We start from the raw sequence: 11,759 nt of genomic DNA, 5'->3' as shown, positions 1-11,759 counted from the left end.
CACACAAACACACCAATAAAGTTATGTTAAAAAAACTGAAATATCTGCCTTCTCCAGATTAGCCTGTACAATTAAGTGTTGCATCCTATATCAAATATCCCTGAAAAGTATTAATGCTATATTTTCAGTTTCATTTTTAGTTATACATCTAAATTAACCAGTTTTTAAAGGTGCTCCTTCCAAAGCCAGAATTGGCCTTGTTTTTTTATGATATTTAGAGCATATTTGCTGTGTCAACTGTACCGTATATTTACCAACATTGGCCCTAATTGTTATCAACTATTAACATGCTTACTGTTCCATTTTGAGCTTACATCCTGGTTGGCCAGTGCTGACTGTGCCATACATATGCCAAATGTGGTCCAAAGTTGGAGTAATGGAGTACAGTTGGAGTTCACTTTCAGAATCGCCAATAATTACACTCCGTCATCTTTGCCAAAACTGGTCCAGATATGTTTTAGGATATCTGGGCCACATTTGCTGCATTATATGTGGGCCAGTTTAGGCTTACACCCTGGTTAGCCAGTGCTGACTTTGCCGTACATTTGCCAAATGTGGTCCAAAGTTGAAGTAATGTATCTGGGCCATATTTGTTATGCCATGTGTGGGCCACTTCAGGTTCACATTCAGAATCGCCAGTGATTACTGTTCCAAAAGTTTGCCAAAACTGGCCCAGATAAGTTTTAAGATAATTGGGCCACATTTGCTGCATTATATGTGGGCCAGTTTAGGCTTACACCCTGGTTAGCCAGTGCCGACTGTGCCGTACATTTGCCAAATGTGGTCCAAATTTGAAGTAATGTATTCGGCCCATTTTTGTTATGCCATGTATGGGCCACTTTAGGTTCACATTCAGAATCGCCAGGAATTACTTTCCACATCTTTGCCAAAACTGGCCCAGATGTGTTTTAAGATAACTGGGCCACATTATTTGTGGGCCAGTTTAGGCTCACACCCTGGTTAGCCAGTGCTGACTGTGCCGTACATTTGCCAAATGTGGTCCAAATTTGGAATAATGTATCTGGGCCATATTTGTTATGCCATGCATGGGCCACTTTAGGTTCACATTCAGAATCGCCAGTGATTACTGTTCCAAAAGTTTGCCAAAACTGGCCCAGATAAGTTTTAAGATAACTGGGCCACATTTGCTGCATTATATGTGGGTCAGTTTAGGCTTACACCCTGGTTAGCCAGTGCTGACTGTGCCGTACATTTGCCAAATGTGGTCCAAATTTGGAATAATGCATCTGGGCCATTTTTGTTTTACCATGTGTGGGCCACTTTAGGTTCACATTCAGAATCGCCAGTGATTACACTCCGTCATGTTTGCCAAAACTGGCCCAGTTGTGTTTTAAGATAACTGGGCCACATTTGCTGCATTATATGTGGGTCAGTTTAGGCTTACAGCCTGGTTAGCCAGTGCTGACTGTGCCGTACATTTGCCAAATGTGGTCCAAAGTTGGAATAATCTATCCAGCGCATACGTTTTATGCCATTTGTGGGCCACTTTAGGTTCACATTCAGATTTGCCAATGATTACCGTCCCAAAAGTTTGCCAAAACTGGCCCAGATATGTTTTAAGATAACTGGGCCACATTTGCTGCATTATATGTGGACCAGTTTAGGCTCACACCCTGGTTAACCAGTGCTGACTGTGCCGTACATTTGCCAAATGTGGTCCAAAGTTGGAGTAATGTATTCGGCCCATTTTTGTTATGCCATGTGTGGGCCACTTTAGGTTCACATTCAGAAATGCCAGTGATTACTTTCCACATCTTTGCCAAAACTGGCCCAGTTGTGTTTTAACCCTCTGGAGTCTGAGGCTGATTTGGGGCCTGAAGAAGTTTTGACATGCCCTGACATTTGTGCTTTTTTCAGTTGTTCATAAACCTATTAATGGAAAAAATGTCATTACACTGTATTCAGCACAAACTAGGTTACCATAATATGTGAGGAACATGTATGTACATGTTTGTGTTTTTGAAGGAATAACATTTATGCATGGTTATTGAAAAAACAAAAAACTTAAGTCACTGAAATGAGGGCAAAAAAATTATAGTAAATCTGTGATTACAAGACTTCTGGGTATTGGAGGTTGTAAACTACAGTTTTTGCTTCAAAATTATGTAAAAATTATGCTGCCTACTCCTTCATATAAAACAATATATTGATTTAGTTTTTGTAAGACACTTTTTGCCAAGAAACACAGTATGCGAGGAGGCGTGAAAAACCACTGAAAATGGGCCATTCTCACCTGAGAAGACAAAAGAATTGGATAGTAATGAGCTGAAATGACTTGCATATTAATGAGGCATTTCAGTCAGGTAGGCTGTGAAAAAAACCTTCTGTGATGTCTCAAGCTCATCATGATATATGAAACATACAGAAAAATATTATTACAATATAAAATAATGGTTTTATATTATACTTTAAAATATAATGTTTTTCTGTGATGCAAAGAGTCTGGATATAGGCTTTTAGTTTAAAAGCATGCACATTTGGAGAAATATTGGATTCTCATATGCTTATGTCAATTTTCTATACAGAGGAGATATATATATATTTAATATTCATTGTCATTACTATGAGCGCTGGTGTTTTCAATTCATCCTTGAAGTCGGAGGGCGCTCTGTGCATTTTTAGTCCACAAATTCATCTAAAAGAAGAAGAGGCTATTCCATGAATGGAGTTTCCAATACATACTGCAGCCGGAGGGCGCTAAAGAAACAAAAACTCATCTAAAATTCATCTGTAGAAGAAAAGAAAACAGGAACTAACTGCATGTCTTCTAGAGCTCCCTAACCATGACTTTTACATCCAGATAAACACTTTTCAAGACAATAAATACACGATTGAGATGATGAATGCATGTATTGCCTCTGAATTTGCGTCTGAATAGCGCTGGCTCCGTGGGCGTGGCCGCATTAGCGGATAATGAGCTGAATCACGGAGGGAGAGGAGAAATCACGCATCATGTTAGTTTTCTTTATTTTACAAAAAGCACAACATTGTGTTTTTACTCTGAGTGTATACAAATAAAAGAAGATATTCTATAGTTTCAATTGATATATTATTTATGTCTCTATGACAAAAAATGATGGAGTATTTTAAGACTGTTTTGCTGCAATGTGAAAAAAAACCTGCAAAACGCGCCGGCGCTTTTTCAGACCTCAGAGTGTTAAGATAACTGGGCCACATTTGCTGCAGCATATGTGGGCCACATTTGGTTTAAAGCCAGATTAGCCATTGTTGATTGTGCCACATTTTTGCCAAAGATGGCCCACATTTGGTTTGTGATATTTGGGCCATATTCATTATTTATCACATGGGCCACTTCAGGCTCACATTCAGATTACACATTGCTGTAAATGCCACATCTTTGCCTAAAAAGGCCCACATATTTGGGCCATATTTGCCATGTTACATGTGGGCCATTTAAGGCTCACGTAGCACCATTCAGCCCACTCCCCGATGCAGCGATCGACATCCAAACCTCCTTCGGAGCGCCGAAAGTGACGTGGGGCACCCCAGAGAAGGGCCCCGCAACAGCAGGCTGCAGCTCGACGGCACATGGTGTTGTGGAGGAGTGGGAGGTTTGTGGGGACAGACCCGACAAAGTGGCTCCCACTGTAATCCTCAGATCTCCCAGAGCACTAACTGGACCGGCGGCCACTACAACCACTGGCGCTGGGGTAGTGACAGAGGGGACCCTCGCTTCTGTGTTAAAGAAGGAGAGTCGCGATCTCAACACCAACATGGACATGCCCTCACAATGAGGGCATGTACCATCCATGAGCGCTGACTCAGCGTGCGGTCTACCCAGACATGTGAGACAGTGGTCGTGGCCGTCAGAGGAGGTCAGGAAACGACACACGGACGAAAAGACATCTTGAAAAAGACGCTAATCGCCCGTGCTTGCTCTTTCAGTAAACCTCACCAGCCGAAGCACCCAGGGATGAGCGTAGCACCGTCCTGTGGCCAGCGCGCCGTCAAACCCACCGCTGACCGTGCCTTCCCAACCAGCTGGAGAGACTCGAGCAGCAACCGGAACAAACAGGAGATAGCAATTAAAATTGCTGTTTTTCAGGAGGTTCCTGTAGCAATTATAATTGCTGTTTGCTTTTTCTAGAGAAATTCGCTCTCTTTTTTATAGGTGAAAGATGACCGATCTGATCGGCTCCGAAGCAAAAGTATGAATGAAGGTGAGTATGCCGGCCCTATTTATACCCGGATGCCGGGGGAGGGCTGCAGCAGTGCAGCGATCGTTTATGTACCGAGTCTATTTTTGCTGTGGAGGAGTGCATACGTACCGCACACGCACTGCAGACGGATTATGTGTGAAACAGGCGTTAGTTGTGTAGAACAGTTAAGTAAACCATACTGTACATAATAAAAAGTCTTCAAAATCTAAAGTTTTGTGTCACTCAAAAAGTAAAACAGCATTTTGGTCATCTGTTTTTATGTTAGCTTTATACTGTCATAAGTCAATGCTTCCTTCCAACACATTTATTTTTTTATGCTTATGAAAAAACTGTTGTCTCACATACTCACTGTTATTTCCGAATCATTTGTTGTGATTTTATTGGTTGTTCTGTTCTGTGGGTGTGTTAAAACAATTTTTTAAAAGCATGAATGCTGGTCTTGAACTTTGCAGATGCGCTCTAAAGCTGTGAGCGGTCCTTCTCTCCTCCACTGCAATGAAGACTGTTGTGTTCACTTTGCTGGCTGTGGCTGTGGGTATGTAGATCTATCTTATTAATCATTATTAATGACAATTGTTAGTTTATGTCTACACTGACATGTATTATAGGTAGTCTTTAACATTAATAAAATAATTCATTTTTAATGAAGTTTGCAGCACATGTGATGAAATCATTGGAGGTTATGAATGTCCGCCCCACTCTCAGCCCTGGCAAGTGTACCTTACTGATGGGCGTAAATCGTGTGGAGGATCTTTGATTAATGAAAGATGGGTTGTGTCTGCTGCTCATTGCAAATTCTTGTGAGTAAATAACCTTCATTTTTTAAGTCATAAATTAATAGATTAGCAACAGGTTGTTTTTGTTTCCCCATTTCTGAATGTGTACACTAAAAAATGCCAGAATTTCTAAATAAAAGGCTGTAAAAAAAATAATAATAAATATAAAAATCACACATTCAGTACTTCAGAAAAAATGAGAGTTCATTAGCTTTAGTTTTGAGAAATGTAGTTTTAACCTATGTAGTAGGTAGTCAATATTCTGATAAACACTGCATTAGGTCTGAGTAAAATATGTGTTCCTTGTCAAATAGACGTTCACGTCTCATCATCCGTCTGGGAAAGCACAAAAAGTCTGTTAATGAAGCCACAGAGCAGAAGATCGGGGTGGAGAAGATGATTCCTCACCTGAAATATAATGATCAGCCTCATAACAATGATATCATGCTGATCAGGCTGAGAAAGCCTGCCATCTTCAACAAGTATGTAAAGCCAATCCCTCTGACAACCAACTGCACTTCTGCAGGGGAGCAGTGCTTAGTTTCTGGATGGGGCAAAACTACAGGTGAGATGGCAGAGTAATGAAAACCTTCTTAAACTTTAATATAATATTGTCAGACATAAAAACATGCATTCAGTAATATGTAAAAGATCACAAGTTGTAGCGCTGTTCATATTCTTTTTCTAGTTGGCTCTGCTTCTGTCCTGCAGTGTTTGAAGTTGCCTGTACTCTCAAAGATGCTGTGTAAGTGTGCATATGGTACATCAATAACTGAAAACATGTTCTGCGCTGGATTCATGAAGGGAGGCAAAGACTCGTGTCAGGTATGTCATTGACTTAGTCTTCCTCTTTATAAGCATTTTATATTTTTATACAAATACACAATTTTGTCCTTTTTCATTTTCCAATTTTCTTCTCAGGGGGATTCTGGTGGCCCTGTAGTGTACAACGGTAAACTAGGTGGAGTTGTTTCCTTTGGCAAAGGCTGTGCTCGGCCAGGCTTTCCTGGGGTTTATGCTGAGATGTGTCGCTACACTGACTGGATCAAAGACATCATAGCTAATAACTAACTCTATGATCGACCTGGTCGGTCCTTTACAAGTTCATTTTCCTAATTATCTGCAAATAAATTCAGTTTGAAGCATGTATGTGTTTCTATCTTGTATTTTTATATGGACATTATTTTTAAGCATTTTTTATTAAGTTGGCTTGAAAAAGGCAACTTACTGAAATGCTATTTAAACTTAATATTATTATTCTTCTTCTTACCCTAAATTTCCAACTCTAACTCCTCCTAGAGCTTTAACTCTACAAACTCCAAACTCAGGTCAGACCTTCAAACTGTTCTGACTTGGTGTGATATATCTTTTCTATCTGATCCGACTTACGGTTTTCCTAAAAATGACTATTAAAACATTGACTTTCATTTACGAAATGTTCAAATGAGCCAAGACTGAAAATTCAAACTGAAAATTCAAACTCAAAATTCAAACTACGGAAGCCCATTATACTCAACTATACTCAGCTTTAATCAATATTAAACTGTATATTGAAAGCTAACAAACAGCAGTGACAGCTTATCTAAACACTTTGTCACAAATACAAAATGAAATACCATTCATAAACGTCCTTTAAAAGCCGCGATTGTGATTGACCCTCTTCATCTGGGTCTAATTCAGGCTCAATTTGATACAGCAATATAGACGCTATTTACATTTTGACTGAAGCAACGAATGGTAAGGGGCGTGTCGTTTCCGGACGCTTCAGCAAATCACGATACACTGGGCCAGCTACCAACCTGCTAACCAATCTGAGCACATTGCGTATTTCAGAGGGAGTGGCTTCATAGAAGCAGGAAGTCAAATGAGCCATTCATATGACAGTGGAAACAGAGGTGTAGAATAAACGTAAAATAAAATGCTCATCGATAACGGCGTGAAAAGCTGAAATAGCTGCCACATAGACTTTAAGAGTGGAAGGCATACTGTCGCCGTCCATCCGCTGTTGTAAAAAATCCAGAATGTCTGACACGGCACAGTTTTCCGGTTCGCGACCATTCGATTTGCACTATTTCACAAATACTGCCCATTTAGAAGCGTACAGGTCTACCGGTTCCCCTGCACTACCCACACATGAAGTTTCCACCACTCTGGGTTGGGGTGCCAAATCGATCCGCCAGCCTGCGACAGGAGGTCTCGTCTCAGTGGAATCATCCACGGGGGAGCTGTTAACAGTTCTAGCAGATCGGGAAACCACGACCTGTTCGGCCAGTACGGGGCGAATAGAAGCACTTAGGTTCTTTGGAGCACCGACGTTCTCTCAGAAGTTCTTTGGAACGACAAAATAGCAGTTGCAGAACCTGCTCTCTCTCTTGCTCGGCGGGACAACTTCTATTTCATGCTTTGCGAGGAGATTGAGAACTTCTTGCCTCAGCACTGACTCGTTGTGAACCAGCACTGTCGACATAACCATGCCATTGAAACAGGGCGGTCTGTGTTGAAACTGTAACGTGTAGCCATTCTCTATTATGTTCCACACCCAATCCAAAATACCCGGAACGGCCCGCCATGCACTCGCAAAATGGTACAGAGGACGGGGCGCCCCGCCACCGGATGCTTCGCAACGGGCAGATCTTTAAATGCCTCGGGGTCTGCTTCACCCTCGTCCAGGTTTTCAGGAGCTGAGCTTGAAAAACCTGAAGCACCGCCATCGTGTGGAGGCGGCGTACGCCTGATCTGTGATATGAGCAGTCAGGCGGCAGGGCCTCAACGGCAGCATAGTGCCCGCCTTCAGGGAGGCTGACGACGGGCAGAGGTGTGCTGCAATAGATTCCTCGACTGGCGGAATGTACGTATATCCACGGGCTTCAGCGCAATCAACTTTTGTGAAGATCTTCGAGCCGCTGGTGTGGGCGCGAGCCGAATGGGGCGCAGCCCAGGTCCTAGCGGCCTCGTCTTGTAAGTCGGGAAAGAAAGGGGCTCGTTTCCTCGGAGCGGCGGCTCGGTGGCCCGAGTGAAGGAACCATGAATCCAGGTTGCTCTTCGTCGGTTCATTGGGGGAATCGCATTCCAGACCAAGATCGCTTACAGCCTTAATAAGAATTCTGACGAGCTCATCTTGAAACACCGCTTGCCCCTCTGCTTCAGAGCATTGCTCCTGGGAGTGGTCTGCACAGTCTCTCTCGGACGCCGTTAGGGACATGGCCTCGTCGAGATCGTCATCCCCCGCCACGCCAAACAAGACCATCTCTGACGTGCCAGGGGCGGGTCGAAGACTTTCTTCATTGAAGTATACTGGAGGGTGGGGTGGTGAACCACACCTAATCCCCGCGCAATCGCCCATATGAGGCTGTCCCACCAGCAGCTCTTCGGCGGCAGTGGGACGTTGTCGAGAACATTCACCAAGGGTGATGCTCCTCCGAGCCCTCAGCACTTGCACTGGGAGATCCTTGCAGTGCGGGCAGCCAGACCCGGCGAGTGCTGCTTCTGCATGGGCGAGTCCCAGGCACAGAATACAGTACTCGTGGGTGTCCGGAGCCTCAATGGTCCCGAACACAGCGTGCAAATGTTGGACTAGGATTAGGAAGGAAGGGAGTCCCCAAAGCGTCAGCTTCTGACGCCATGTCGAGAGACCGTTCTCGAAAGGGAACTTTGACTTTCATTGACGAAATGTTTAAATGAAGCCCATTATACTCAATTAAACTGCCATTCTATGTACTATTTCTAATCCATTGAGACTCATTCAAACTCAAACTATCTATCTAACTTACTATCTAACCTATTTCACTTTTATTGAATCTCGTACTTTTTGTTGCTTATGTTATCATTACTTTATATATATATATATACACACTATTGCCTACCACATTAATCTGACGTCGCCAGCTTGTAATCTTTGAATCTAAATCGCTGTTACAACGCGTTTGCATCTCGCTAGCTTGTTTAACTTGTCATCAGTCTTGCGCGCTCCTCTTCCGTTCATCAAACAGCTGTGGCAACTCAGGTCAGTCTACAAACACGGTGAGTTATGTCATCCTTTCCCAGTGTTATATCGTGTTCCATCCGTCACATGTTTAGCATAGCCCTCTCTGTCAGCAATGAGGGATTTACATGTCATAAATGTAGGGAAATAGTCAGGCTGACAGAGAGAATCTCAGAATTAGAGACACGCATCCAAACTTTAATTGAGGATAGTAAGAATGCAGGGGCTTCAGATACTGTTTTGGATGCGACTAGCTTAGTGAACTCTGTACATTGTTCGGTTCCGGCTGTAGAGCCCGCGCAGCAGGGCACTTGGGTAACAGTGAGGCGGCCTAGTCGCGGAAAACACCACTCTTCCATTCCATTAAGAACATCAAACAGGTTCTCCCCACTCAGTGACGCACCCACTGAGAATCCTGTTGAAAGTGCCCTAGTAATTGGCGATTCTATTACACGGAACGTGAAAATAGAGACACCAGCCACCATAGTCACATGTTTGCCGGGAGCCAGAGCACCTGACAACAAAGCAAATTTAAAAGTGCTGGCTAATGCTAATCGTAAATACTCTAAAATTATTATTCACATCGGCACAAATGATGTTCGACTTCGCCAGTCGGCGATCACTAAAATTAACATTAAAGAGGTGTGTGAACTCGCAAGTACAATGTCAGGAGAAGTAATTTGCTCTGGTCCCCTTCCTGTTCGTCGGAGTGATGAGATAGTTGGTAGATTATCATCACTCAATGGCTGGCTGTCTAAGTGGTGTCCGCAGAATAATATAGGTTTCATAGACAATTGGAAAAGTTTTTGGGGCAGACCTGACCTGTTGAAAAGAGATGGTATTCATCCCTCCTGGGTGCTGCTCTTCTCTCTAGTAATATGGCACATAGTCTTAGAGCTGAAACATGACAAACGGGCCCAGGACAGGAAGCAGACAGACTGGCTAAACCGACCGTCTGCTAGCTGCCTCACGTTATAGAAGTCAGATAAATCCCAACACATAGAAACTCTTACACCTAGATATTATCACATAGAGACTGTGTCTGTACCCCGAATTAATAAAAACAAAAAACTTCCAAACTTCCAACCCATTTAATGGAAAAAATTTGATTGATGTTCAACAAATAAAAAAATGAGATAACGATAAACAAATGATAAAGCTTGGATTGTTAAATATTAGATCACTTTCTTCAAAAGCACTTATTGTAAATGATATTATCACAGACAATAATGTAGATGTGCTGTGTTTGACAGAAACCTGGCTAAAACCGGACGATTACATTACTTTAAATGAGTCCAGCCCTCAAGGTTATGATTACCGACACAATCCTCGACAGAAAGGCAAAGGGGGAGGTATTGCTGTAATTTATAGTAATATTTACAGTATTAGTCAAAAGTCTTTCAAATATAATTCCTTTGAGGTGATGGTGCTTTACGTAACATTATGTAAGTTGACATTTGTGTTGGCTACTGTATACAGGCCACAAGGGCACCATACAGACTTTATTAAAGAATTTGCTGATTTTCTATCAAGAGTTAGTACTAGCTGCAGATAAAGTCCTTGTTGTTGGTAATTTTAATATCCATGTAGATAATAAAAAAAGAATCATTAGGATTGGCATTTACAGACATTCTAAATTCTATTGGTGTTAGACAATACGTGTCAGGACCCACTCATTGTCGTAATCATACTTTAGATCTAATATTGTCACATGGAATCGATATTGACGCCGTTGAAATTCTGCAGCAGAGTGATGACATCTCAGATCATTATCTAGTCTTGTGTATACTACATTTAGTTAAAGAGGCTAAACTGCCTCCCTGCCATAAATATGGTAGAACCATCACTTCTACCACTAAAGATCGCTTTATAAATAACCTTCCTGATCAGTTTCATCGCCTTAGCATACCAGACAGCTTAGAAAACCTCGATATCGCAACAGAAACTATTGCCTCTGTCTTTTCCAGCACATTAGATTCAGTCACTCCTTTGCGTTTAAAAAAGATTAAGGAATTTAATCCAATGCCATGGTACAGTGAGCAGACTCGGGCCCTAAAAACTGCACCCAGAAAAATGGAGCGTAGCTGGAAGAAAACAAAACTACAAGTATTTCACATTTCGTGGAGAGAGAAAATGATTGAGTACAGAAAGGCCTTAAAAACGGCTAGATCTGCCTATTTTTCAAAACTCTTAGAAGAAAATAAACACAACCCTAGGTATTTATTTGATACAGTGGCTAAATTAACAAAATAAATCTTCAACTTCTGATGTTTCCAAGAGCACAGCAGTAACGACTTTATGAACTTCTTTACTTGCAAGATTGATAAGATTAGAGAGAAAGTTATAACCATGCAACCGTCTACTTTACCGTCAACTAATCTTACTTTTCTGTCAAAAATACTAGAAAAGGCAGTTTCATCGCAAATATGTTCCTTTTTAGAAAGAAATAATATCTGTGAGGATTTCCAGTCAGGATTTAGACCGTACCATAGTACTGAGACTGCTCTCATTAGAGTCACTAATGATTTGCTCTTATCATCAGATCGTGGTTGTATCTCTCTTTTAGTGTTACTGGATCTTAGTGCTGCATTTGACACTATCAATCACAATATTCTCTTAAATAGACGTGAAAATTATGTTGGCATTAGTGGAATTGCATTGGCATGGTTCAAATCATACTTATCTGACCGTTATCAGTTTGTAGTAGTAAACGATGAGATATCATATCGATCACAAGTTAAATATGGAGTACCACAAGGCTCAGTACTAGGACCATTGCTTTTCACTCTGTACATGCTA

At 41.8% G+C, this 11,759-nt stretch overlaps 1 protein-coding gene across 1 annotated transcript; it reads left to right on the top strand.

The window, feature by feature from the left end:
- Positions 1-4,659: 4,659 nt before the first annotated feature.
- On the top strand, positions 4,660-6,115 carry LOC137023135 (trypsin-2-like). The gene is made up of 5 exons (XM_067389825.1): positions 4,660-4,737; positions 4,852-5,002; positions 5,293-5,543; positions 5,667-5,803; positions 5,900-6,115. Exons 1-5 carry the CDS (start codon positions 4,698-4,700, stop codon positions 6,047-6,049), a joined length of 729 nt encoding a protein of 242 aa, XP_067245926.1. The 5' UTR covers positions 4,660-4,697; the 3' UTR covers positions 6,050-6,115.
- Positions 6,116-11,759: the final 5,644 nt, after the last annotated feature.

This window comes from Chanodichthys erythropterus, chromosome 7, assembly GCF_024489055.1.
Source record: "Chanodichthys erythropterus isolate Z2021 chromosome 7, ASM2448905v1, whole genome shotgun sequence".
NCBI lineage: Eukaryota > Metazoa > Chordata > Actinopteri > Cypriniformes > Xenocyprididae > Chanodichthys > Chanodichthys erythropterus.
This window is presented reverse-complemented; position numbering and strand designations above follow the sequence as displayed.